Below are 26,566 nucleotides of genomic sequence, written 5' to 3' on the forward strand. Positions count from 1 at the left end.
TGTGGTTCTTACAAGGCTGATGGGTCCTCCCTTTGAGCCACTGCACTCTTGTGAGCTTCAGTTTCTGACTTGGAAGGTCGCTTTCTTAGTAGCGATTACATCGCTACGGAGGGTTAGCGAGTTGCAGGCGCTCCCCATCCAAGAACCTTTCTTCCAAGTACATGCTAACAGGGTTGTACTCCGCACTAACCCTAAATTCTTACCCAAGGTTGTATCTCAATTCCATATGAACCAGACAATTGAGTTGCCAGTGTTTTTCCAAAACCCAGAGACGCTGGCGGAGCGGATGCTCCACACCCTTGACGTTAAAGGAGCCTTGATGTACTACGTGGACAGGACAAAGGATTTTCGCAAAACCAAGCCGCTTTTCGTTGCTTTTGCCACACACCACAAGGGAAACGCTATCTCCAAAGCTGGGATCGCTAGGTGGATCGTGAAATGCATTCAAATCTGTTACGCTAAAGCTAAACGCACTCTCACTATCCCACCAAGAGCCCACTCCACCAGGAAGTTGGGGGCCTCTATGGCTTTCCTAGGTAACATTCCCTTAGAAGATATTTGTAGAGCAGCCACATGGTCTACCACACATACCTTCACTAAACATTACTGTGTAGACGTGCACTCCAAACAGCAGGCAGCTGTTGGTCAGGCTGTTCTCAAAACACTTTTTCAGACTGCTGCAGCTGGCACGGGCGGCCGCCGCTAATGGAGGGACTGCTATGTATTCTATGCACAGATATGAATTCAGCAGCCCACATGCCTCGAACTGCAAATGCTACTTACCAGTATGCATCTGTTCTTGGCATGTAGGGCTGCTGACATTCATATCGCCCATCCTCCTCCCCGGCGCCTGTAGCAGCTGCAGTCTTCATTCATATATATGTGTTCATATATCTGCTCGCAGCATAGGCATCACTCACATACTTCACTCCATCTCTGCCAATGGCTAAAAACAATCTGGGGATGGAGGCGATGCCCATGCGCACTGTAGTCCAGGGGAGGAGCCACCTATCTCGTGATACTTCGAAGACTCTTCCAGGACAACAATGTGCAATCATCCGGACCCAACACTAGGCGGTGATCTATGCACAGATATGAATGTCAGCAGCCCTACATGCCAAGAACAGATGCATACTGGTAAGTAGCATTTGCAAAACTGATCTAAATATAAGCCTATTGGCACAAGTAGCACAGCATATCATCAATGATCAAAACACACTGGACATGATTATCCACAGCAAGGAACGCCATCCCACAGTTTTGCAAAGTGTGTGCAGCAACGATAAACACAAACCTACCTCAAGATGAAACCGAGGACTGCTCAACAGCTTGCCCCGCAGAATGCCTGCAATCCAATGTGACCAAGGAAATAATTATTGCTATTAACCCCAGAAGACACGATGAGCAAACAAGTAATGAATAACATAACATTTATAGTCTGCCACTACTTACGAGTCCAGTTTTGATGGCGGATCAATTAACGTTATACAGAGCTGAAAAACATTTGTGTCCATTGCAGGTGCTTCTGTGATCCCTTATTGGTGAGAAACTATGATCATTGCAATCTACATTGTATCTGTCTGGTTTTATTAGGAGCTCGTCTGAGATGGCTAAAACATTTTTCATGAAAGCAGTGTTAGGTACACAGTTTGCTTTAAGTGTCTCACATACAAATATGTCGACCTGCTTTGTTGGTAATTAACCACATCGCTGCTGTGGTTATTTTTCCCCTGTGCTGGGAATTGCCATTTTGCTGGTGTCATGACGAGCTCAGCTCGTCATCAGCACAGCTCAACTGTGCCTCATGACGAGCTGAGCTCGTCATGAGCATGGAAGGGGTTAAGGGCTAGATGTAGGTAAATCTAATTTACCGATTCATAAATACCGAATTTTACCGATTCGGTATTTATGAATCGGTAAATTAGAAGGAGGCAGATGTAGGTAATTTTTTTAACACAATTACCGAATCTGTAAGATTAGGTGTTTACCGATTCGGTAAATACCGAATTGGTATTGCCCATTGATTCCTATGAGCCTTGAAGCCCATAGGGTTCAATGGTAAATACCAATTCGGTATTTACCTAATCGGTAAATACTTAATCCTGCAAAGGTGCAGGTGGTGTCACTTTGACACCCTCTAGCACCCCAAGTACAGGCTTGTGTGACATGTGGCACACATACATGCCCTAAGGGCATGGCTGTGTGTCATATGGCACAGGTGTGCATGCACACCTGAATTCGGTATTTTACCACACAATAGGATTGTGTGGTAAAATACCGACTCTTAAGGGCCTGTGGCACTCTTAGGAGTGCCAGCTACATATGGATTTACCGATTCGGTAAATATAAAGATTCGGTATTTTACCGAATAGGCCCCCTACATCTCAAAAGCCAAATACCGGTCGGTATTAGGGCTCCTACATCTGGCCCTAAGCATCGTTTTGACACCCTCCGATGTTTTTTTTTTTTTTTTTTTTTTTTTTTTTTTAATGTACTGAGGTTTTTCGCTCTGCACAGATCAGTGAATTTTATACATTTTTCTGTATTTGTTTATAAACAAAATTGTAAGATTTTGGAAGAAAATGAAATCTATCTTTACTATAGGTGATAACGTAAAAAAGGGCGTTGCGAATTGGGACTTTAGCTGAATGACAAAACATCAACCCTTTACACCTTGGAATTAATCACAATATTAAAATGTAACTAATATAATGCTTTTCTGCGATTAAGTCACTAAATGAGCAATAAGCTTAATTTCTTTAAACTGACATTAATGTTGTCTCGCTGAAATAACATACTGAATAATATACATTATCTAGGCGTAAAGTATACAATACTGCCTCAACATAGTATAGGAAGTTTAATAAACAGCGTAAGTGTGTCTGTCTGCCCTAACCCCCACCCCAAATGTAAAAGAAACATTGCTTCATGTTTGCTAACTTTCATTGAGCAAGTATCCAGATACTACACTGCTTTTAACAAGCCTATGTGGTAAACTCTGATACCTGCTATTACAGATAAGTGCATGTGTTCTTAACGCCATCATTGTTGAGGAGCTAAGTGTAATACACTCCATATTCGGATGGGCAGATGAGTGAGTGAAGAGGTAGAATGTCCTCTCTGTGTTTATTAGAGTTTAGGGAGACTAGTTGGTGGTAACATGAGGGCAGCTATGTAAATTGAGGTCCAGGAGGTGCAAGATATCCAGGTACGATGAAGAGGCACATATTGAATTGTCCTGTCTACTATGTTGACTTTGGTGATATAGACTTCAAGTGGGACAACAATCTGGAAAGGGTATATTTCCAGGATCCGCTCCGCTGCCACCCCTATAACCGCTATTTAACTAAAGGCTTTGAGGCTCCAGGTCTTTAGCTAAGATTGTCAGTTCTACTGTCTGGTGCTTTGCAAGCAATGAAGAATGGCAGAGGTAGATTGGGGTGGCTCGCCATTAAAATATTCTGTAGACATTCATGGCCCAATAGCCCAGATGGCATCCTTCTGAATAACTGCAGTCCACCATTGTCTTGTCTTCATGCTTATTGTTCCGCCCTTATAATGCTTAAAATTGTTTTTATAAAATGCTTATTTCCTTTTAGAGAGTGGCTGGTCCTCCCCTGTATGCGCAGCTGCTTCCTCACCAAGACCGAACCACAGCTATAAGTTTCAACGAGAACCCCCAGAGGGCTGTGAGAAGGTTGAAGCTTATGAGGAATCCTTGTAAGTATCTAAACCTGTTGTGTGGAAGGTGGAGTGTTATCGTAATAATCCCGCATTTGACGTTGCAGCTTGGTCTGGTTGATTTTCTTGTTTTTTAGTTCCAAAGGGTTTTTGTTTGTGCATTGTTCATAACTCTAGTGAGTAATGGAACCCTCTTCCCTCTCTCTGTGAAGCTCTACCAACACCTTGCCCTTTAAGCTGAATGCGCCACTGATGAGTCCTAAACATCGATTTATGTATATTAAGTGAATTTATGGATCAATCAATCAATCAGAGTACTTGTAAAGCGCGCTACTTACCCGTAAGGGTCTCAACGCGCTATGGGGTGGGGGGGGGTGCTGGTACAGCTCGCACAGCCAGGTATTGAGGAGTCTTCTGAAGGTGAGTAGGTCTTGGGTATGCCGTATGTGGGTAGGGAGGGTGTTCCAGGTCTTGGCGGCGAGGTAGGGGAAGGATCTGCCGCTGGATGTCGTTGGTTGGATGCGGGGGACAGCGGCGAGGGAGAGGCTGGCAGAGCGGAGCTGTCGGGTGGAGGTGTAGAAGCTGAGTCTGCTGTTCAGGTAGGCTGGTCCGGCGTTGTGGAGTGCTTTGTGTGCGTGGGTGAGGAGCTTTAAGGTGATCCTCTTGTCGACGGGGAGCCAGTGTAGGTCTCTCAGGTGGGGGGGTGATGTGGCTGCAGCGGGGTACGTTGACGATCAGTCTGGCGGAGGCGTTTTGGATGCGTTGTAGTCGTTTAGCTGGGATTCCTGCGTAGAGTGCGTTGCCGTAGTCCAGTCTTGTGCTGACGAGGGCCTGTGTCACCGTTCTTCTTGTTTTGGTCGGGATCCACTTGTAGATCCTGCGGAGCATGCAGAGGGTGTTGTAGCAGGAGGAGGAGACGCCGTTGACCTGCTTAGACATGGAGAAGGAGGAGTTGAGGATGAATCCTAGGTTGCGTGCATGGTCAGTGGGTGTTGGTGCTGTTCCCATTGTGGTCGGCCACCAGGAGTCATCCCAGGCTGAGGGGGTGGGTCTGAGGATGAGGACCTCCGTCTTGTCCGAGTTCAGCTTCAGACGGCTGCTCCTCATCCAGTCGGCGACGGCCTTCATTCCCTCGTGGAGGTTGGTTTTGGCGGTGTGTGGGTCCTTGGTGAGAGAGAGGATGAGCTGGGTGTCGTCGGCATAGGAGATGATGTTGAGGTTGTGATGGCGGGCCACTTGTGCGAGGGGGGTCATGTAGCCATTGAACAGCGTCGGGCTGAGAGATGAGCCCTGGGGGACGCCGCAGATGATGTCGGTGGCTTCGGATTGGAAGGGTGGGAGGCAGACGCTCCGGAGAGGAAGGACATGGCCCAGTCAAGGGTCTTCTCTTGGATTCCGGCTTCTAGGAGGTGTCTCTTTAGAGTGCGATGGCAGACCGTGTCGAAGGCAGCCGACAGGTCCAGGAGGATGGGCTCCTGAAATCGTTAAGGAAAGTTCTGCCCCTCTTACCTTTTAATTCCCAAAAACTGTTAATACAAGGCCTAATAATATCGAGGCTTGATTACAGTAATGTTATCTATCTAGGCGCTCCTGAAGCGACCCTCAACAAGCTTCAGAGAATCCAGAATACTGCTGCCCGGATCATCACAAATACCCCTGCCAGAACCTCCGCGAAACCTGCTCTTAAACTCCTTCACTGGCTCCCCATAAGGGAGCGAGTCAAATTCAAGGCCTTATGCCTTGTTCAGAAATCACTGCAAAATCAAGGCCCCCCAGTCCTCAGCAAATTCATCACACCCTATAGAGCCACAAGATCCCTCCGTTCAGATACAGAAAATCTCATCATCACCCCCAGATTCAGGAAAGTCCGATCAGGAGGAAGACGTTTTTCAGTCCAAGCGGCCCGCCTCTGGAATTCGCTCCCCCGCAATTTGCGTCTTGAAACTCAATACCTACGTTTTAGAAAGCAGCTTAAAACTCATCTTTTTCCCTAGTTTTTAATATCTCCCCCTCATCCTGAATCTTGCTCCCCTCCCCCCAGCCCCCCTTTTTTTTTTTTTCCCCCTCCCCCCGTTTTGCCCCTGGCCCGCTGTACTGTAGAGTTAGGGTCTCCAGCGCTGGGATACTTCAGGGTGACTATGCGCTCTATAAAAAATAAATAATAATAATAATAATAATGAGGGCTGATGTTTCGCCGTTGTCTATTTGGCGCCTGATGTCGTCTGTGGCGGCGATGAGTGCTGTCTCTGTGCTGTGGTTTTGTCTGAATCCGGACTGGGAAGGGTCCAAGATGTGGTTATCTTCCAGGTGGCGGGCCAATTGCATATTGACGATTTTCTCGATGACCTTTGCTGAGAACGGGAGCAGGGAGATGGGCCGGAAGTTCTGGAGGTCCTTGGGGTCCGCCTTTGGGCTTCTTTAGGAGGACGTTTATTTCGGCGTGCTTCTAGGTTTCCGGGAATGTCGCGGTTTCAAAGGAGATTTTGATGACCTTCCGTAGTTGGGGTGCGATTGCTGCGTCTGCTTTGTTGAATACATGGTGTGGGCACGGGTCTGACGGAGATCCTGAGTGGATGGAGTTCATGACCTTGCGTGTCTCGTCGTCGTTGACGTTGGACCAGGAGATCAGGCGGTTGGCGCTGGTAGTGTTCACAGGGGAGGTGGAGTCTGGCGTAGTCAGGGTGGTCGTGGTGTTGAAGCTGTCGTGGATGTCAGCGGTCGAAGAAGATGGCTAGTGAGTCGCACAGTTCTTGTGAGGGCGGGATGTCGTTGGCGCTGGGGTTGGAGAGTTCCTTTACGATGCTGAAGAGCTCCTTGCTGTCGTGTGCGTTGTTATCCAAGCGGTCTTTGAAGGAGGATCTCTTGGCTAATCTGATGAGGTGGTGATGTCTGCGGGTTGCGTCCTTGTGGGCTGCGTGGTTGTCCGTTCGTGGAGCCATATCTTCTCCAGTTTCCGGCATGCACGTTTGGAGGTCTGGAGCTCGTCGGTGAACCAGGTGGCTCTCTTGCTGGCATGGCTGTTGCAGGGTTTCTTGAGCGGTGCGAGGATGTTGGCGCAGTCGTCGATCCACTGTCTGAGGTTGCAGGCTGCGGCGTCTGGGTTGGTGGGTTCTGGGCGAGGGTGGTGATCAGCTGGTCTTCGGTGACTTTGCTCCAGCAGCGGCGAGGCAGCTGTTGGGTGCGGTGGTGCATGGTTGGTTTCTTGAAAGTGAAATGGATGCAGCAGTGGTCAGTCCAGTGGAGTTTGGTGGTGTGGTCGAAGGCTGTGGAGAAGACTGGGTCCAGCGTGTGGGTGGGTGCGGTGACGAGTTGTCTGAAGCCAAGGTTGCCGATCAGGGTGGCGGAGTTGGCGTCGTTGTTGTTCTTGAGGTAGAAATTCAGGTCCCCGAGGAGGATGTAGTCCGTGGAGGAGAGTGCGTGGGTGCTGGCGATGGAGTCGCTGAACTGAGCCCGGAGTCCGGGGGGTCTGTAGGTGAGTGTTCCTCTGAGGGTGGTGTTGGGGTCGGTGTGGATCCGGAAGTGGAGGTGTTCGGCTGTGTTTGCGTGTTTGCGTGCGGAGCGGGTGTTGAGGAGTATGCAGCGGAGGTGGTTGGGTCCAGTCCTTGGAGGTTTGGTGGCTCTGTCGCAGGTGAAGCTGCCGGTGCGGCAGGAGAAGGGTCCGTTTCGGGGCGGCCTGAAAGCAGGTGTGTTTTAGGCCAGCGTTAAGTGCGTGGAGGGTGCTGATGTCGTAGTAGAGTCTGGTGTTGTGGCGTTCGCGGGGTCCAGGGGTTCTGCCGCTGGGCGCGGTTCAGGCGTAGATGGGCGCAGACGGGCTTGCCTTAGGCGCGCCACGCCTCCTGCGCGTGTCCGCTGCGCGGCTGTGCAGCGTCCGGCATATATGGAGAGGTGGGAGGGAGGAGCAGCTGGGAGGCGGGAGCAGCGAGTGGGCAGGGGGCGGGGCCGCAGGGGGCACAGCGGCGGGGAAACAGTGGTACAGAAAGCAAAATGGGGCACAAGGGGGGGGAAGAGTGGCACAGAGCATAAAATGAGGCACAAAGAGGGGGAAACAGTGCTACAGAAGGCAAAATGGGGCACGGCGAGTGGCACAGAGCAGAAAACGAGGCACAAGAGGGGGAGACAGTGGCACAGAAGCAAAAAGGATGGAGGACACTTGGCAGCAGGAGCACACAGTCGGAGCTGCGTGGAGGGGGAGCGACCTATCAGGAGGGTCAGGGGTCGCTCATCACGTGACGACCATAGGTGTTGTGCTGGATTCAAAATGTCCACCATAAATCATAACTGTGAAGAGAGAGGTTTTGAGTTATTTGATTTTATAAAGTTTTGTATTGCACGAACATGACTCGTGAGGGTATTGGTGCGCTTTACAGGGAGTTTGGGGGGAAGGGGGAGGATAAACCAGTGAAACACAGTAATAAAGTGCAGTTACGACATAAATACAATCCTAGAAGAATATCAAATCGAGGAGCGCGAACTCCGTAGGAGATCAGAAGGTGGTAGTTGGGATTAACAGAATAAGAGTACAACAGGTAAGGTTGATATATGGTATGGTGACGACTTTTAGGCTAACCATTTATTAATCCGTAATGATTTCACTTCTAATTTGAAGGAGGCAGTAGAGGGAATCAAACAGATTACTTTCAGAAAAGAATTCCAAATTTTCAGGCCAAGGCCTGAAAAAGCTCTGTTGCACGTTTTACTTTTTGCTGAAAATCTTTGGTATCAGCAGCATGGAGCTGTTACTTGGGTTGATCTACATCCGCCAGATAGTTCAAACTTTTGTGCTAGGTATCTGGGAGTGCTGAAATGCATAAGGGTGGTGTGGCGCTGCGGCAAAGGTGGCTGACTCAGGAGCACGGGGCTCACAGTACGATCCCCAGCACCGTAGGTTCATCAGCTCAGCATCCTGTGACTCTCTGCAATAGCTCACTTAATCTTCCCAACAGCCCCCAGCGCCTTGAGACCCTTATGGGTTATTCATTCACCCTTTACAAATACTGTTTTTTTTAATGTCTTTATGGGTCATGCAAGCGATTTGTAGATGAATTTGTGCCACATAAGGGAGCCAGTTTAGGGATTTCAGGTCAGGGTTTGGAGTCTGGCCGCAGCGTTAAGGGAGGTCTGTAAAGGGGTCAGTTTGTATTTCGGACGGCCACTGAACGTGGCACTTCCGTTATCGAGCTTGGGCATGACTAGGGCTTGGGCCGCCAATTTAAGATCATCCTGGGGGAGGAGGGGTTTTAATTTTCTTAGAAGGGTTATCTGGTAATTTGCTCCTTTGGTGACATTGCTGATGTGGTTCTGCAAATGCAGATGTTTGTCTGGTATAATTCCCAGAGATCTTGCAGAGTCTACAAAATGAGGTGTACAATTGAGGGCAGTTAGATGTTTCATCCAAAGGTTGATCTTCAAGATTATATTTAGGTGGGGTAATTCAATTTTGATGGTGTTAAGTTTGAGATGGTTGAGCGCAAGCTAGTTCTGAGTTTCTATAGAATAACATTGAGGTCATTGGGGAAGGAGATTTTCAGGTACAGTTGTGTGTCCTCTGCATACATGTGATAATGAATGTTGGAGGATACTAAGGAGTCTGCTAAAGATTCCATGAATAAATTAAAGAGAATGGGAGAGAGGGCAGATCCCTGTGGAACTCCCAGGTTGACCGTAGATGGCTTTGACAGAGAATGGTTAAGCTTGATTCTTTGGGTTCTTTTATGGAGGAATGAAGTAAACCATTGGAGGATGGTCCCTGAAATGCAGGTGAATATTGATAGTACAAGTCTGGAGATCGCTGTATCCACAGGGAAGAAGGGCCAACCATCCACTCTGGATTGAAGTAAGGCAGTTCAAGGTGATCCTGGGAAGCTGAGCTCAGGTTCCAGGTCAGGATGGGTTTAAATATGTATATGGAAGCGGGAACCCAAGATAGTCTGGTCCAACAAAGTTATTAAACCGATGTTCTGTAGTAGGGGGATCTCTGTGTATAGTCCTAATCTAGTGAATAGTCCCGCTCATGTTCAGGGACCTTGGAGAAATCAAAAATAATCTCTTAAGCTGTCTTTTTGTGCAGTCCTGCATAGACACTTAAGAGAATTTAAAGACAAATAACGCAGCCTATACCTATCAGGCTACACTGTCCAGTACTTCAACTAGATATTCCACCAAAATTAAATTCAGCACAGCCTGCCAAGTTTCTTTCATAGAAAAACTTCCCCTTTTACCAAGAAAGCCTCTGGAATGATAGAGAGGAAGGGGTGGACAGACAAGCCCCATAGGCTGCCATTATGTGGCTCAAAAAAGGGATACTGTGCCTTTAAGGAAACTTTCTAGAACTCTCAGTATCCCAGAATGCACAGCAGGTCCCCTCCACTTTTAGTTCTTTTTTCCGGCTCCTGCTAGCAGGACCCTGGGGCATTGAGCTCTCCCTTTTTAGGGTTTATTTAAAATTGTTGTACTTTTAAAGTGATAGTGTGTTCACTCAACGTGTTTTTGTGCCTTCTTTAATTACTGGTGTTTTTCTGGTAATTCTGAGCCCTCATTTATCAAATATGCCTGCCTTATTCGATAAATGCCCTGAGTGCTCCAGGAAGAAGGCCAAGTCCGATCCACAGGAGGTGTGTATCCTGTGTCTCCCTTCTACACATGTTCCTGAGGAGTGTGATATCTGCCAGACTTTCTCCACCAGGACCCTGAAGGACAGACAGTAGATCAGGCTCCAAGGACTGGAGCAAAGAAAGCAACAAGGTCAAGGTGGGTCTGGGCATGCTGGAACTGCTTCATCTGCCGGTGCTGAGGCCTCTGGGGGGCTCCCCAGTGAAAAGAAGGCCAGAAAAGGCCACAACTCTCCGTTGACGTCGATAGCCTCGGCGTCGAGAAGAATGACCACGGCCTGTTTCCCGTCTCCCCAGGGCTCTGGGTCGAAGCGCCTTCGATGTCGAGGGGACTGACGTCGAGACCTCCGGCGACGTCGAGACCTCCGTCGACGTCAAGTACAGATTCATTGCGGACTTCGAGAGAGGTCATGACGGCGTTGGCACTCACCGTCGAGGCGACACCGCCTTTCGACGTCGACTCGGCGTTCGACGTCGAAGAAGAGATCGCGACGCCTAAGATCATAGACGTCGAGACGAAGAGCTTCGAAGTCGCGGCGATCTTCGACGTCGAAGGAGAACTCTGACGTCGAGACATAGATCGTCGCCGCCGCTCGTCTGCGTCCAGGGCGTTCATCGACGCCAAAGAGGAGCTCGGAGCCTAAGAGGAAGGCATCGTCCTCCAGGAGGTGTTCTGACGCCAGAAGCTCCTCCAGATCATCGGGGGCACGGCGGCGACGTCGTTCACCGACAGGGGGCACGGCCTCTCGGTCTCCCCAGTCAGGTCAGGCGAGGAAGAAGAGGAGAGTGTAGAAGTCTCCGGGCTCTGTGTACTCTGTGGTATACTCGCCCCCTAAACCGAGGTCGCCTTCACCACCGCCTCCGTTGCCAAAGGATCCGCCCCCTCGGATTCCGACGCCACCTCCACCGCCACCTCCTCCTCCTCCGCCTCATGGGCTGCCACCGACTCCACCTCCGCCACCGAGGTCTGTCTCGATGCCGCACTTTCCGACTCCACCTACAGGGCCTCCTCTTCTGAGGCTTCCGGTCAGGCCGCGGCAACTTCCGCCAATAAGACCTGTGGAACGCCCAAGGCCGAGGAGGTCTAGATCCTGCTCCGGACAGAGAGGGAGATCCAGGAGTCTCCGTTGTTCGTCTACTAGATCTAGACTGCGTCACAGGAGGGGCAGGTCTAGGTCCCGTACGGATTCGTCCAGCGCCAGGGACTACTCACCTACCCTGTCAGAATCCCCTCGGACGAGGGTGTCGCCTGTGGACGACACTATCTCCTTCCACTTCCAGGATGTGCTGCTGAGAGGGGCGAGCAAGCTGGGCATCACGCTTACTGTGCCCACGCCGAATACCTCAGTCATTTTTGAGACCTTTCATAAGAAGCAATTGTCTCGACCTCTGTTACTGTTAGTGCCGGGATTGGTGTAGCCCGCCATGGAGTTGTTCCTCACTCCTGCAACTACGAAATCAGCCCCCTCCAGGCTACAAAAGAAGTACAGGGCTCCGGACTCTGACCCAGCATTTCAGTGATAGTGACGGCGGCGCGGAAACAACATGCCACCACTCCGTTATCTACAGTGCCTCCAGACAAGGAGAGCCGCTGGATGGATTCGGCAGGCAGGAAGGTCTGCGGGACGGCCGCCACCTCCATGAAGGCTGCGAGCGCCTCAGCGTTGTTGGGACGGTACGATCGGGCTCTGTGGGAGTCCCTCCAACAGTTCGCCTACCTCCTTCCCAAGGAGAAGAGGGAGGATTTCATGGAGGTCCTGAGCGAAGGGCTGCTGGTCTCTAATCAACTGATCAGCGCAGCTGCAGATTCCTCGCTCTTGGCAGCCCTTGGGTACTGCTAAGTGTGTGCATACATAGGTTATGGATGCATCCCTGCTGTTTTGGCACTCCTTTTGGTTCTATATATCAGACTCCAATACTTGTTCATACTGTGTGTATCATTTTAATTTTCAAATGTTCATTGGATATTTCAAATCATATCAACAAATTTCAAAGTTCATAAGGCATATTGTTCAAACGATAAAGTTAATCAAAGTGTTATTCATGCTCCAATGCATTTCGGGATACCCAGCCCTTTATCCGGGAGCTCTACGAAATCAAAAACATATATAGCCAATCACTAATATGTATAATACAAACACACTTGAGCGCGCATAGCCGCGTGGATTCATGCAACCAAAAGTGAAAAACGCCGGAGTGCTCGTGAGAGAACGCGAGATCGTGTGATGACATGCACTTACTGAGAAGTCTTTGAAGTGTCATACACGATATAACAAACTCAAAAGACAAAATATACGTAAATAAAACATTACTGAGGCGTACGAGTCTCTAACTTGAACTCGAATGTTCACATGGCGGTAAGATACCGACTTACTTGATAAGAGACGATTCCTGCGCTTCTTTAGGATGTCGCGTATGTAGGCGAGGGTTACGAGTGAAATTTAAACAACAATTTAAGATGAAGTGGATTGGCCCATAACGGGTCATGTGATTAACCGGGCTCGGAAGAGCTAAAAAACAGACAAAAGTGAACATGCAGTTGTGGCGGCCATGTTGTAAGTTGCAAGGTAAAAGCAGTGCGCTATGTGGTACATATCAACATGCGAAGGTGACATATAGTACATAAAAAGAAATGGCTTTACAAAAGAAATTCGGCATCAGGAATCACCTAATGGTGATTTAAATGAAACAGCTGAGTTTGATTCTGTCGTTGAGCCCAAATGGCTGCATGGATTGCAAACGATAAATCCATGCCAGTTCTCGTTGTAAGAGGCATTTGTTATGGTCTTTGCCCTCTTTTTTTTTTATCTACAATTTCCAGTACCATGTACTTGAGTTGTGCCACACTATGGAAATGTTCATTGAAATGTACAGCAACGTTGGATTTTGCGTTTTTGGTTCGGTACTGCCATGGAGTCCACCAAAGACGTCATGCCTGGCTGCGGCTTACGTCATTGAAACCTGAGGCCCAACAGAGGGTGGCCAACTTACCTTTATCCAAGCGGTCTTTGAAGGAGGATCTCTTGACTAATCTGATGAGGTGGTGATGTCTGCGGGTTGCGTCCTTGTGGGCTGCGTGGTTGTCCGTTCGTGGAGCCATATCTTCTCCAGTTTCCGGTATGCGCGTTTGGAGGTCTGGAGCACGTCGGTGAACCAGGTGGCTCTCTTGCTGGCATGGCTGTTGCAGGGTTTCTTGAGCGGGGCGAGGGTGTTGGCGCAGTCGTCGATCCACTGTCTGAGGTTGCAGGCTGCGGCGTCTGGGTTGGTGGGTTCTGGGCGAGGGTGGTGATCAGCTGGTCTTCGGTGACTTTGCTCCAGCAGCGGCGAGGCAGCTGTTGGATGCGGTGGTGCATGGTTGGTTTCTTGAAAGTGAAATGGATGCAGCAGTGGTCAGTCCAGTGGAGTTTGGTGGTGTGGTCGAAGGCTGTGGAGAAGACTGGGTCCAGCGTGTGGGTGGGTGCGGTGACGAGTTGTCTGAAGCCAAGGTTGCCGATCAGGGTGGCGGAGTTGGCGTCGTTGTTGTTCTTGAGGTAGAAATTCAGGTCACCGAGGAGGATGTAGTCCGTGGAGGCGAGTGCGTGGGTGCTGGCGATGGAGTCGCTGAACTGAGCCCGGAGTCCGGGGGGTCTGTAGGTGAGTGTTCCTCTGAGGGTGGTGTTGGGGTCGGTGTGGATCCGGAAGTGGAGGTGTTCGGCGGTGTTTGTGTGTTTGCGTGCGGAGCGGGTGTTGAGGAGTATGCAGCGGAGGTGGTTGGGTCCAGTCCTTGGAGGTTTGGTGGCTCTGTCGCAGGTGAAGCTGCCGGTGCGGCAGGAGAAGGGTCCGTGGGTCCGTTTCGGGGCGGCCTGAAAGCAGGTGTGTTTTAGGCCAGCGTTAAGTGCGTGGAGGGTGCTTGTGTCGTAGTAGAGTCTGGTGTTGTGGCGTTCGTGGGGTCCAGGGGTTCTGCCGCTGGGCGCGGTTCAGGCGTGGATGGGCGCAGACGGGCTTTAAATGAAACAGCTGAGTTCGATTCTGTCGTTGAGCCCAAATGGCTGCATGGATTGCAAACGATAAATCCATGCCAGTTCTCGTTGTAACAGGCATTTGTTATGGTCTTTGCCCTCCTTTTTTTTATCTACAATTTCCAGTACCATGTACTTAAGTTGTGTCACACTATGGAAATGTTCATTGAAATGTACAGCAGCGTTGGATTTTGCGTTGTTGGTTCGGTACTGCCATGGAGTCCACCAAAGACGTCATGCCTGGCTGCGGCTTACGTCATTGAAACCTGAGGCCCAACAGAGGGTGGCCAACTTACCTTTTTCGGGCGAGACCCTCTTTGGAAAGCACGCTGACGACAAGATGGCCTGGATGAAGGCAGAGACTGAAACCCTGACAGCTGTCGGGTTGGAGAAGCCCAAGGAACAAAAGATCTACCGCCCGTTCCAGAGAAGGTACGGGGCGCAGGGCATGGGGCGAGGTCAGCAAACTGGACCGCAACAACAGCAGCAGTTCCAGAGGAGGCCCTAAAAACGTCAGAAGGGCCGGGGTGGGCAGCAATCTGCCACCGCGACCAAAGGCCTGGCCGGGTCTAGGCCCTGAGCTGTTACTTCCCCGTCATCCGTTATCCACTCCGGTGGGGGGAAGCGTCCAATACTACCTGGCAGAGTGGAGAAAAATTACTCGGGACAAGTGGGTGCTGAATATTGTTTGCAATGCATACAGTCTTCGGTTCATCAGCCCTCCTCCAGCAATTCCACCAGGTTTGCTCGCAGTTGCAGCTGCGCGAGCTCCAGGTGGAGGCCGATACACCCTGTTAAGAAAAAGGGCGATAGAAGATGTCCTTCTGTCTCAAAGGGGAAGAGGTCTTTACTCACGGTTCTTTCTGGTATGCAAGAAAGACAAGAACGAGTTCAGGTCCATTCTGGATTTGCGACAAGCAAACAAATGGATTCGCAGGGAAAAGTTTTGCATGTTGTCATTACACCATATTTACCCTCAACTGCAAAGGAGAGACTGGCTGTGCGCGATAGACCAACAGGTTGCATACTTCCATGTGCCCACTGCACAGAAGCACCAGAAGTTCCTGCGATTCCAAGTTGGCGCCAATCACTATCAATACACAGTACTACCGTTCCGGTTGAAGTCTGCGCCCAGGAACTTTTCAAAATGCATGGCAGTGGTAGCGGCACACCTGAGAAAGAACAAGGTGTTTGTCTACCTGGACGATTGGTTGATCAAAGCATCCTCCTTCTCGGAAGCTCAAGCGCACTTCCAGAAGACGTCCGTTCTCTTGAACAAGCTGGGGTTGCACATCAACATGTCCAAGTCTGACCCGACTCCGGTCCAGTGCCTACAGTACTTGGGAGCTTCCATCAATACGCTGTCAGCAAGCGTGTCTCCTTCGGAGGAAAGAAGTTTATCACTCCTTCGGAAGGCTCAGGCTCTTATTACTGTTCCATCTACAACAGTGATAACGGTGTCTTCTCTACTGGGATCGATAGCCTCTTGTATCTTCCTCACGCCACACGCACGGCTACACATGAGACCGCTGCAGGAGTGTCTGGAGGATCAGTGGGACCAGAGGCGAGGGAACTGGGACGACAAGATAAGACTGTCTCTGCATGCTCTACAGTCTCTGAAATGGTGGTGTTCAGCGGAGAATCTCCTCAAGGGGGTTCCCTTCCACAAGGACATTTCCACTCAGACTATCGTGACAGATGCTTCTCTCCACGGCTGGGGAGTGCATTCCGGAGAGTTACAGATACAAGGAACGTGGTCCCCGACGGAGTCCACTTATCATATCAATTTCCTGGAACTCAGAGCTGTTCACTTGGCGTTGAAGGCCTTTCATCCGTCCTCTCAGACCAGCTCTCTCCTTGTACAGACGGACAATTCGACCACAATGTATTACCTCAACAAGCAGGGGGGGTTCGAGATCGCGCACTCTGTCGCAGGAGGCGCAGGCTATCTGGCACTGGCTTCTAGCCAGAGGACTGACGATAACGGCTACCCATCTACCAGGTGTGCAGAATGTTCAGGCGGACGCACTGAGCAGACTGATTCAGGAAAACCACGAATGGGTCATAAACGACGAAGTACTCGGAGGCGTCTTCGCCAGGTGGGGCACTCCAGACGTGCATCTGTTCGCCACCGCCGAAAACAGCAAATGCCGAGACTTCGCATCCAGGTATTACCAGCAGGGGATGCTGGGGAACGCGCTATGGATCAACTGGTCGAACAGCTTTCTGTACGCTTTTCCACCCATTCCCCTGATTCCGGTGGTGCTCATCAAGCTGTCCCAGTCCAGGGCGCGGATGATGTTTATTGCCCCGGAATATCCCAGACAGTGGTGGTTCACGGACCTGCTTCACCAGTCTCTTCTCCCTCGCATATGGCTGCCGTGCCGGCCGGACCTTCTCACGAAGTTCGGGGGATTTTATGGACATACTGAAGGAGGCTAAGAGACCTTCCACTAGGACTTCTTACGCTTAAAAGTGGAAGAGATTCTGCATCTGGTGCAAGTTCAAGAACTATGATCCGACGACATGCAAGGAAGATGTCATCCTTCCATACCTTTTGCATTTGGCGCAGTCTGGCCTTAATTTTCAGTCCATTAAGGTCCATTTAGCTGCTCTGACTGCCTACAGGAAATGCCCTTCATAGACTTCCTTTTTCCAGATTCCAGTGATAAAGGATTTTTTGGAAGGTTTGAAGAAAGTGTTTCCTCCTGTTCGACTTCCTTCGCCTTCATGGAAATTGAATGTGGTGCTGTCCAGACTGATGAAGGTACCTTTTGAACCTATTCATAAGGCTTCGATACAGCACCTGTCCTGGAAGGCGGCGTTCCTCGTTGCCATTACATCGGCCCACAGGGTGAGTGAAATTCAGGCGTTGTGTTGCCAAGAACCTTATACTGTATTTCATGCGGCTACGGTTGTGATGCATACTCACCCTAAATTCCTTCCTAAGGTTATTTCTGATTTCCATGTTAATCAGACTATAACGTTGCCTACGTTTTTTCAGAATCCTTCCACTCCAGCGGAAAGATCTCTTCATTCCCTGGATGTCAGAAGGGTGTTTAAGTTTTATCTGGATAAAACCAAGGATATTCGTAGGTCTGAACAATTGTTTATCAATTATGGGTCAGTCAGGACTGGTCTTGCTACCTCTAAACAGTCCATCTTGAGGTGGATTGTGTCCTGTATACAATTGTGTTATCAAAAGGCTAATAAGACCTTAGGGGGTAAGCCTAAGGCTCATTCCACCAGGGGCAAGGCGGCCATGACAGCTTTGCTCCGTAATGTTCTCATTGCAGAGATCTGCAGGGCTTCCACTTTGAAGTCAGTCCATACCTTTGCTAAGCATTACTGCCTGGACTCTGATGCCAGGGCAGATGCTCAGTTTGGGCAGGCTTCGCTGCGAAATCTGTTCGCACAGTAGTGGTGTTGTATTTTTTTTTTTCTCCACCGCCGCTTTGGTGTTTGGGATGGGCTTGCCATTCTCTTCACTAGATTATGACTATACACAGAGATCCCCTACTACAGAAGGAGTAGTTTCTTACCTGTAACTCCAGTTCTGTAGTAGGGGTATCTCTGTTATAGTCATAAGCGCCCGCCCTCCTCCTCGGTGGAGAAAGATGTTCATGTACTGAATGCTACAGGTCTAGCTTTATACGCCTCCAAAAAGAACTGAAAGTGGAGGGGACCTGCTGTGCATTCTGGAATACTGAGAGTTCTAGAAAGTTTCCTTAAAGGCGCAGTATCCCTTTTTTGAGCCACATAATGGTAGCCTATGGGGCTGGTCTGTCCACCCCTTCCTCTCTATCATTCCAGAGGCTTTCTTGGTAAAAGGGGATGATTTTCTATGAAAGGAACTTGGCAGGTTTTGCTGAATTTAATTTTGGTGGAATATCTAGTTGATGCTGTCAAGCTGAAGGCCGGGGCGCCGAAGAAAATGGTCAAGGACGTCGATCCGAAGAAGTCGTCCCCGAAGGCCGTAGACACTAACAAGGGACTCGAAACTCAGAACGTTCTCGATCCTAAATGTCGACTCGACAAGGCTAAGGGCAGTAAAGACCTAGAGTCCAGGACTAGCAGTGGCTCTAAAGACCCAGTCGAGTCAACACAGCCATCCGCCTCTTTTTCGAAGCAGGTGTCGGACTCGCTGCAACGCATTAAAGAGAAGGCTGTTGCTGTCGGGCCGAAGGACACTCCACCCCCGAAGCCAGTCAGTAAACCTCCGAAGTCGTCGGCACCGATTCAGTTCACACTGCCGCCGAAAGTGGTACCTAAGGCGTTCGCCACTAAACCGGGCGTCGAAGTGGCCAAAAAGGTGTCCATGGGGCCAAAGCCTTCAACTACGGAAGGGGCCACCAAGCATCGACAGCCTCCGCAGGAAGATCAGTCGAGGCAATTCATCGACGCCGAGACGGGTAGACTTTCCATTTTCAAGCGAAAGATCGCCCCAGAACAGCCTATGGAGTCATATAAAATTCCATTGAAGAAAGAGAGGGATTCTGCTACGTCACCTCTTCTTCTTTTTGAACCTATACAACCACGTGAACAAAACACTGCTCTTATTTCACCCACATGCTCAGATGTGGATGTAGGGGATGGTGACAATGAGGATTAGTTATCCTGTAGACACTGATCCAGAAAATCACACTGAACCTTGGACAGACGCTGTTGACCCAGGGAATTCACAAACTGCCCCGGACAGTCATGTCTATGCTGTTAAAACATCACCTACAGAAGACACGGCTGCGTTTAATGCACTTATTGAGAGGGCAGCAAAAAATCATGATGTCCAGCTCCATGCTGACCCTATTGAAGAAGACTTTTTGTTTGACACCTTCTCAACCTCAGAGAGAACTGTCAAAACTCTACTCATGCTAAAAGGTGTCCTAAAACACGCTGGAGACCTATTTAAGGAGACAACAAGGGCAAGGGTAATAAACCCCAGAATTGAGAAAAAATACAAACCAGCACCTGTGGACCCTACGTATATCAAGGGACAGTTGCCGTTGGACTCTCTGGTTGTTTCCAATGCCCGCAAAAGAGCGAACTCGCAAACAACGGGTGATGCTCCTCCCCTGACAAAGAATCTAAAGTGCTAGAAGCATCAGAGAAAAGGGTGGCAGCTCAAGCGGCCAATATCTGGCGAATCTCCAACACACAGGCACTCTTAGCCAGATATGACAGGGCTCATTATGATACACTCGAGACCCTGTTGCAACACTTGCCAGATGAGTATAAGGAGGCAGCAGAGATGCTCATACAAGAAGGGAAACTTATATCAAACGCGTCTATTAAGTGTGCGCTGGACGCAGCAGGCACTGCAGCCAGGGCGATTAATACAAGTGTGATGTTACGAAAACATGCTTGGCTGAGAATCTCCGGCTTCAAGCCCGAGATACAAACCACCATACTCAATCAGCCGGTTAACCCTGATCACTTATTGGGCCTAGAGGTGGACACCACCTTAGAAAAAATTAAGAAGGACACAGAGACTGCAAAGTCTATGGGGGCTCTACAGTCGCAGCAGTTCAGGGGTGGTTCCTTTCGTCGCTCCAGCAATGGAGGAGCTTCCAGAGGCCAACTGTCCCAGCAGACTCAATACAGTAAAGGAGGCACGCAGACCACCTACAACAAGAACAATAGGGGTGGTTACCCTGGAAACCGCACCAAGGGCAGAGGTTGTGGAAACAGCTCCCGATCCTCCGCCACTAACAAACAATGACGTCTTGTCACTGCCCCCGACCATACCACACCGGTCGGGGGGAGACTACAACAGTTCCTGCCGGTCTGGAAATCCATCACTACAGACAGGTGGGTGAGGCAGCTTATCCAGTATGGTTATTGTCTGGAGTTAACATCCACTCCACCCAACATACCCCCAAGACATGTCCTCAGAGCATTTACAATTATTGCAGCAGGAGGTAGTCTACATGCTGCAAAAAGGAGCCATAGAGCTCGTGCCTGTGGAACAAAAAGGTACAGGGGTGTACTTGCTGTACTTCTTGATCCCAAAAAAGGACGGATCCCTCAGACCCATACTGGACCTCAGGCCCCTAAACCTGTACATTCTATCAGAACACTTTCACATGCTCACAGTACAGCAGGTTCTACCGTTTCTCAGTCAGGGAGATTTCCTCGTAACACTAGATCTCAAGGATGCATATTTCCATATATCGCTACACCCGTCACACAGGAAATATCTCAGATTTGCCATTCAGGATCAGCATTATCAGTTCAAGGTCCTCCCTTTCGGAGTGACGACAGCACCCAGGGTGTTTACCAAGTGTTTGGCGACAGTGGCTGCACACCTACGGAGACAGAACGTTCACGTCTACCCTTATCTGGACGACTGGCTTATCCAAGCAAAGTCAGCCCAGCAGTGTGCCGCCTACATGTCCCACACCATTCACCTTCTTCACGATCTGGGGTTTTCATTGAATTATCCAAAGTCCCACCTTCAGCGCGCCCACGTACGGCAGTACTTGGGCGCAACAATAAGCACTCTGGCAGCCAAAGCACAGCCAAATTCAGTGAGGATCAACAGCATGCAATTGCTGATACGGAAATTCAAACCGCAACACTCTCTTCCAGCACGAGTGCTCCTGCAGCTGATAGGCAGGATGGCCGCCTGCATCTTCGTAGTCCCGCACGCGAGACTACACATGCGTCCGCTTCAGGAGTGCTTAGCACGTCAGTGGAATCAGGCTCACGGACAATTGAAGGACCTAGTGTTGGTGACCGGTCGCGCATACAACTCTCTGCATTGGTGGAATCCACAAAACCTTTGCAGGGGCCGACCGTTCCAGGAGCCTGTGCCACAGATTATACTGACAACGGACGCATCTCTCCAGGGATGGGGAGCTCATGTACTCCACTACACAGTGCAGGGACTATGGACAGCACAGCAGAAAAGATGCACATCAACCTTCTGGAACTGATGGCTATCTTCATGGCAATGAAAGCATTCAAAGTACATTTGTGCAACAAGGTTGTGTTGATCCGTACGGACAACATGTACTACATACAGAAGCAGGGAGGTACACACTCTCCACAGTTGTCTCATCTGGCTCAGAGCATGTGGAAGTGGGCCATTCAGAGAAAGATCTTCCTCATGGCAGAACACCTCCCAGGCAAGGACAATCAGATGGCGGACCTGCTCAGCAGGCACAGCCACCAGATGCACGAGTGGGAGATGCATCCATCAGTACTCCACCCGTACTTCCAGCAGTGGGGTCATCCAGAGATAGACCTCTTCGCCACAAGGGAAAACGCAAAAGTGCCAAAGCTTTGCCGCCAGGTTCCCACACCCACAGTCGCAGGGAAATGCAATATGGATGAACTGGTCCGGCATATTTGCGTACGCTTTTCCCCCCGCACCACTAATACCGCTAGTGGCACGCAAGCTGAAGCAACACTCAATGACTCTCATCCTGGTTGCTCCAACGTGTGCACGCCAACCATGGTACACCACGTTTCTAGAACTCTCCGTGGTACCGCATCAAAGCCAGTACCTCACGCCCAGGCTTTTGACGCAGAGCCATGGCGACCTTCAGCATCCAGATCCGCAACAGCTCAACCTGGCGATCTGGCTCCTGAGGTCTTAGAATTTGGCTACCTCTACCTGCCTCCTGACTGTATGGATATCATAAGGGAGGCAAGAAAGCCCACCACTAGAGCATGTTATGCGGCAAAATGGTAGCGGTTTGTCATTTATTGTTCCAACAACATCAATCTGCTAGATGCATCTACTCACAACATCGGTTATCTGTTACATCTATACAAATGCAATCTGGCCTATGCTTCCATTCGTATACATTTATCCGTAATAGCAGCTTATCTCCAAAACAGACCGCACCTCTCACTTTTCAGAGTGCCTGCCATCAAAGCTTTTCTGGAGGGACTCAAACGAGTTATTCCTCTCCGACACCCGCCAGCACCTGTGTGGAACCTGAATGTGGTCCTCACCAGACTGATGGGTCCACCTTTTGAGCCTCTACACTCATGCGAGATACAATTCTTGACCTGGAAAGTGGCTTTCTTAATAGCAATCACATCACTACGACGAGTTAGTGAACTTAAGGCACTAACTATCCAGGAGCCATTCATACAGATTCACTCCAACAGGGTGGTACTACGCACTAACCCTAAGTTTCTGCCTAAGGTGGTTTCACAGTTCCATATCAATCAAACTATAGAACTGCCAGTGTTCTTCCAGAATCCTGATTCAGTGGCAGAAAGAATGCTCCACATACTAGATGTCAAAAGAGCTCTAATGTACTACATAGATAGGACAAAAGATTTTAGGAAAACAAAACAACGGTTTGTTGCCTTTTCACCACAACACAAAGGCAACCCCATTTCCAAAGCAGGTATAGCCAGGTGGATCGTTAAGTGCATACAGATTTGTTATCAAAAGGCTAAGCGCACATTAACAGTTCCCTCGAGAGCCCACTCCACACGAAAGTTGGGGGCCTCCATGGCTTTCCTTGGAAACATTCCTTTAGAGGGCATCTGTAGAGCAACCCCATGGTCTACCATACACACATTTACAAAACACTACTGCGTAGATGTGCACTCCAAACAGCAGGCAGCTGTAGGGCAGGCTGTTCTAAAAACTATTTTTCAGACTGCTGCAGCTGGCACGGGCGGCCGCCGCTAATGGAGGGACTGCTATATATTCTATGCACAGATATGAATTCAGCAGCCCACATGCCTCGAACCGAATAGGCTACTTACCAGTATGCATATGTTCTTGGCATGTAGGGCTGCTGACATTCATATCGCCCGCCCTCCTCCCCGGCGCCTGTAGCGGCTGCAGCACTCAAAATTACTCTTAGCATGGTCATCACTTACTGTATTACACTCCATCTCTGCCACAATGGCTAAAAACAATCTGAGGATGGAGTCGATGCCCATGCGCACTGTAGTCCAGGGGAGGAGCCACCTATCTCGCGATACTTCGAAGACTCTTCCAGGGCAACAATGTGCAATCATCCGGACCCAACACTAGGCGGCGATCTATGCACAGATATGAATGTCAGCAGCCCTACATGCCAAGAACAGAGGCATACTGGTAAGTAGCATATACGACATGTAACATGTTTATGCTGCACTTCTTGAACCCCATATCCTTTTCTTTGTGAAAGGAAAAAGAAAAACTCAATAAAAAAGGTTCAAACAAAAAATTGGAGTGTTTCAGTACCATCCTGGAGTGGATATTCAGTCTAACCAATATTTGTGTTTTATGAGCATATTTATAATAGGAAAAGCTGGGGCAAGATGGCCGCCGAGACGCCGTAGGGGAAGGTCGCACCCTACCCTGCTCCTGACGGATTGATGGAATGAGTGCTCACCATGTCCTTTGTTGTTAATATTGAGCAAAAGCAAAAGCACTGAGCGGCACTACTTAATATTCAGCAATATACTCAGCAATATATCTCCTATTGTTTGTGGATGCGATGTTTAGAATTTTGACGGACTGGCCTTCTCTACTAAAGGATTTCCCGCTTGTTAGGGAGCAAAATAAGGGAAAAACTCTACTGGAATCCCTCGCTGCTTTAATTGCAAGGTCATTTCAGGCGGGACGCTCTTACTACTTCAGAGCGATGGCGCCTAAAATATATCGTGTGAGTAAACAAAGTCATGATCCAGTCCCCTCTGAGGAAGAGGAAATGTCGACAGATGGACCTGGAGCCTCAGCCAGCAACTTGAGATCAAAATCAAGGACCAAAGCGCAAATGAGGCGTGAGGCAGCGAAAGAAGCGAAAGAAGCCAAAGCACGGAAGCTACGGGAAAGGGCTACAATCAGAACGGGGAAAGCGGAAAGTGCACGAATCCGCAAAGGATATACTGACTCAAAGTCGGCTGTAAGTGAAACACTGGGAAAAGAAGCGGTTTTCCGACAAACCACTATAGTGGAGTCTTTCCTACCTGCGGGAGCCGTGGCGGGTGTGCAGGCAGTGGAGGAGCAGGCTGTCGTCCCCACGTTGGCGGCTTTATGCGGAAAGAGGCTGGGTCGCGTAGATGTGGAAAGTGCAGGAGCCGTCACTGTGGGTCCCGCCGCTGGAGTCATGGAGGATGCCATGGAGGATGCGGGGAGCGCCGGGATCACAGCCAGCTTCCTAGAGCCTCTCACTGGGCAAAATGATGTTACAGATCCCGCGGGAGCGGACGCCCTTTCAGCGGTAGTAGCAGGGGGCGGGGCCATAGATTTAAAGGGCCAGGAGCTTCGTGTGGATATAACAGAAGGGGGGGAATAGTTTCAAAGCTTTGCCTACAGACTTAAGTACAATTGGGCAGTGCGATCCTGATGCTGTGAATAATGGTGTGAACAATCTTGTGATCAATCCTCCCACTGGAGATAACGGAGGGACGCAGGGTTTGGAAATGGTGATGGCGAATATAACAGGGCGGCAGACACAGGTACAGGAGACGATGGAAGTAAACAACCACAGCCTGGTGGGCACAAGCACCTGCAATATAAAATCTATGCAAAGTGTTCCTGAACAAATGTTGGCATCACCTGGTGAAGAGATCTTCTTCACTGGGAATGATGAGGCAGACGATGAAGAAGATAAGCCTGATGGAAGTGAAGTCAGTGGCTCGGACCCTTCTGTGACGGATTCGGAATCAGGTACCTCAGACTCGGTGGTATACTCAGGCTCAGAAACTAACATATCTAGATCTGACAATGTCTCAAGTAGTTCGGATAGTGATACAGAATCAGCGGAGCATGAGACTGTACAAAAAGTGGTAAGACCAAAAGTAAAAAAAAGATTTAGGAGGCGTCGAAGACCACAAAAGCCAATAATTCAAAATATACGGGTAAGACGAAAAATGAGAACCAAAGACGTCTGAATCAATCTAAAGAGCCTCGTAGAAGGCAGGCGAAACCAGTTGCAAAAAGGTTAATCTGGGATAGTTCAGCTGAGTGCGGTATAACTCAGACTGGAGCACCTATAACTACAGAAACAGGTGTTCAGGAACCTACCTCTCAGGGAGCTGAGGGGGGCTTCGATAGAAGTGCCTCAAACTTTGAAGTTCTTTTCTCGACTTTAAAGCAGATCCAAACTGAGGCGCGTGCTGAGAGTCAGAGAGCAAGCAGGAGGGCCAGACATGCAAATAAAAAGATACAATCCTCACTTCATAAAGTTAACAAAATGTATGAGGAAATGGTTGGGAGAGTATCCGAGATTGAGGCCAGAACAAGTAAACTGGAAGATGACTTTGTTAAAATGAAAGACGCTGGTGATGATAAGGATAAGACAACTGCCGACATGCTCTGGAAGCTAGAGGACTTTGAAAACAGGCAACGACGGAATAATGTTAGACTTATTGGAATTCAAGAGGGAAAAGAGGGTGGGGATGTGCGAGCCTTCGTAATTGAATTGTTGAAAGGTGCATTCCCCGACTTGGCTTCATGGGACTGGGAACACGAGATACAAAGAGCGCACCGATTCCCGTTGATACGAAAGGAAAGACAGGGCAAGCCTCACGCAATATTGCTGTATGTTGGTAATTTTCTTCTGCGTGAGGAAATTATTAATAAGGCAAAACCTCATTCTAAACGTTCCCATAAGGAAATTGAGTTTTTTGCCCGCCCTGATTTCTGCCACGCCACCGTAGAAAGAAGGTGGCGGATGAGGCAGCTCATTACCCCATTCCAAAATATAGGCTATGAGGCTTTCCTTTTGTTCCCTGCACGTTTGAAAGTTGGCCTAGAGGGTAACTTTAGAGTCTTTTATTCAGAAATAATGGCGCAAGAATACCTTAGTTTTTTGAGAGAGAATAGAGGTCGTCAAAAATCCCAACGCAATGTCTTGGAGGTTGAAGACACACAAACAGGGTCTGTCAGAATCATACCCCATAAAAAGTAGGGGGAAAAAAAAAGAAAAAAAGGGAAAAAATGGAGAGGACAGGGTAAGATTGGTACGGAAAATGAAAGTAGGGTAGCAGTATAGTTAGTAATAGTTAGATCTTTACCTTTTGAAATGTTAAATGAAGATTATCTATACATGCTAATTGCTTTATTTATCCTCTCCTTTATCGTTTGTTTTTTTTTTGTTTTTTTTTGTTTTTTTTTTGCTGTATATCTATTTTTCGAGATTCTATCTCGGTATTCTTTAATCCTTTAATGTGAATCTTCTAATACTACTAAATCTGTGGACATGTGGGTATGTTGGTATGCTGGTCTAAGCGCAATATTATCGCTTAAATGGGTAGTAGCTGTAGATAAAATCTTGAGAGATAGCATATATGATTCGTTTTCTTTCTTTTGTTGGT

At 49.1% G+C, this 26,566-nt stretch overlaps 1 protein-coding gene across 3 annotated transcripts in view; it reads left to right on the forward strand.

Moving 5' to 3' along the window:
- The window catches only part of FAM117A (family with sequence similarity 117 member A), a 120,838-nt gene that overhangs the window by 79,594 nt on the left and 14,678 nt on the right, over nucleotides 1-26,566 (forward strand). For all 3 annotated transcript variants that reach the window (XM_086923980.1, XM_086923979.1, XM_086923982.1), the window contains exon 7: nucleotides 3,600-3,720. In XM_086923980.1, the coding sequence (XP_086780106.1) occupies nucleotides 3,600-3,720 (121 nt within the window). The remainder of the gene's footprint in view (nucleotides 1-3,599; nucleotides 3,721-26,566) is intronic.

The sequence above is a fragment of the Lissotriton vulgaris genome, chromosome 5 (genome assembly GCF_964263255.1).
Source record: "Lissotriton vulgaris chromosome 5, aLisVul1.2, whole genome shotgun sequence".
NCBI classification, from domain to species: Eukaryota; Metazoa; Chordata; class Amphibia; order Caudata; family Salamandridae; genus Lissotriton; species Lissotriton vulgaris.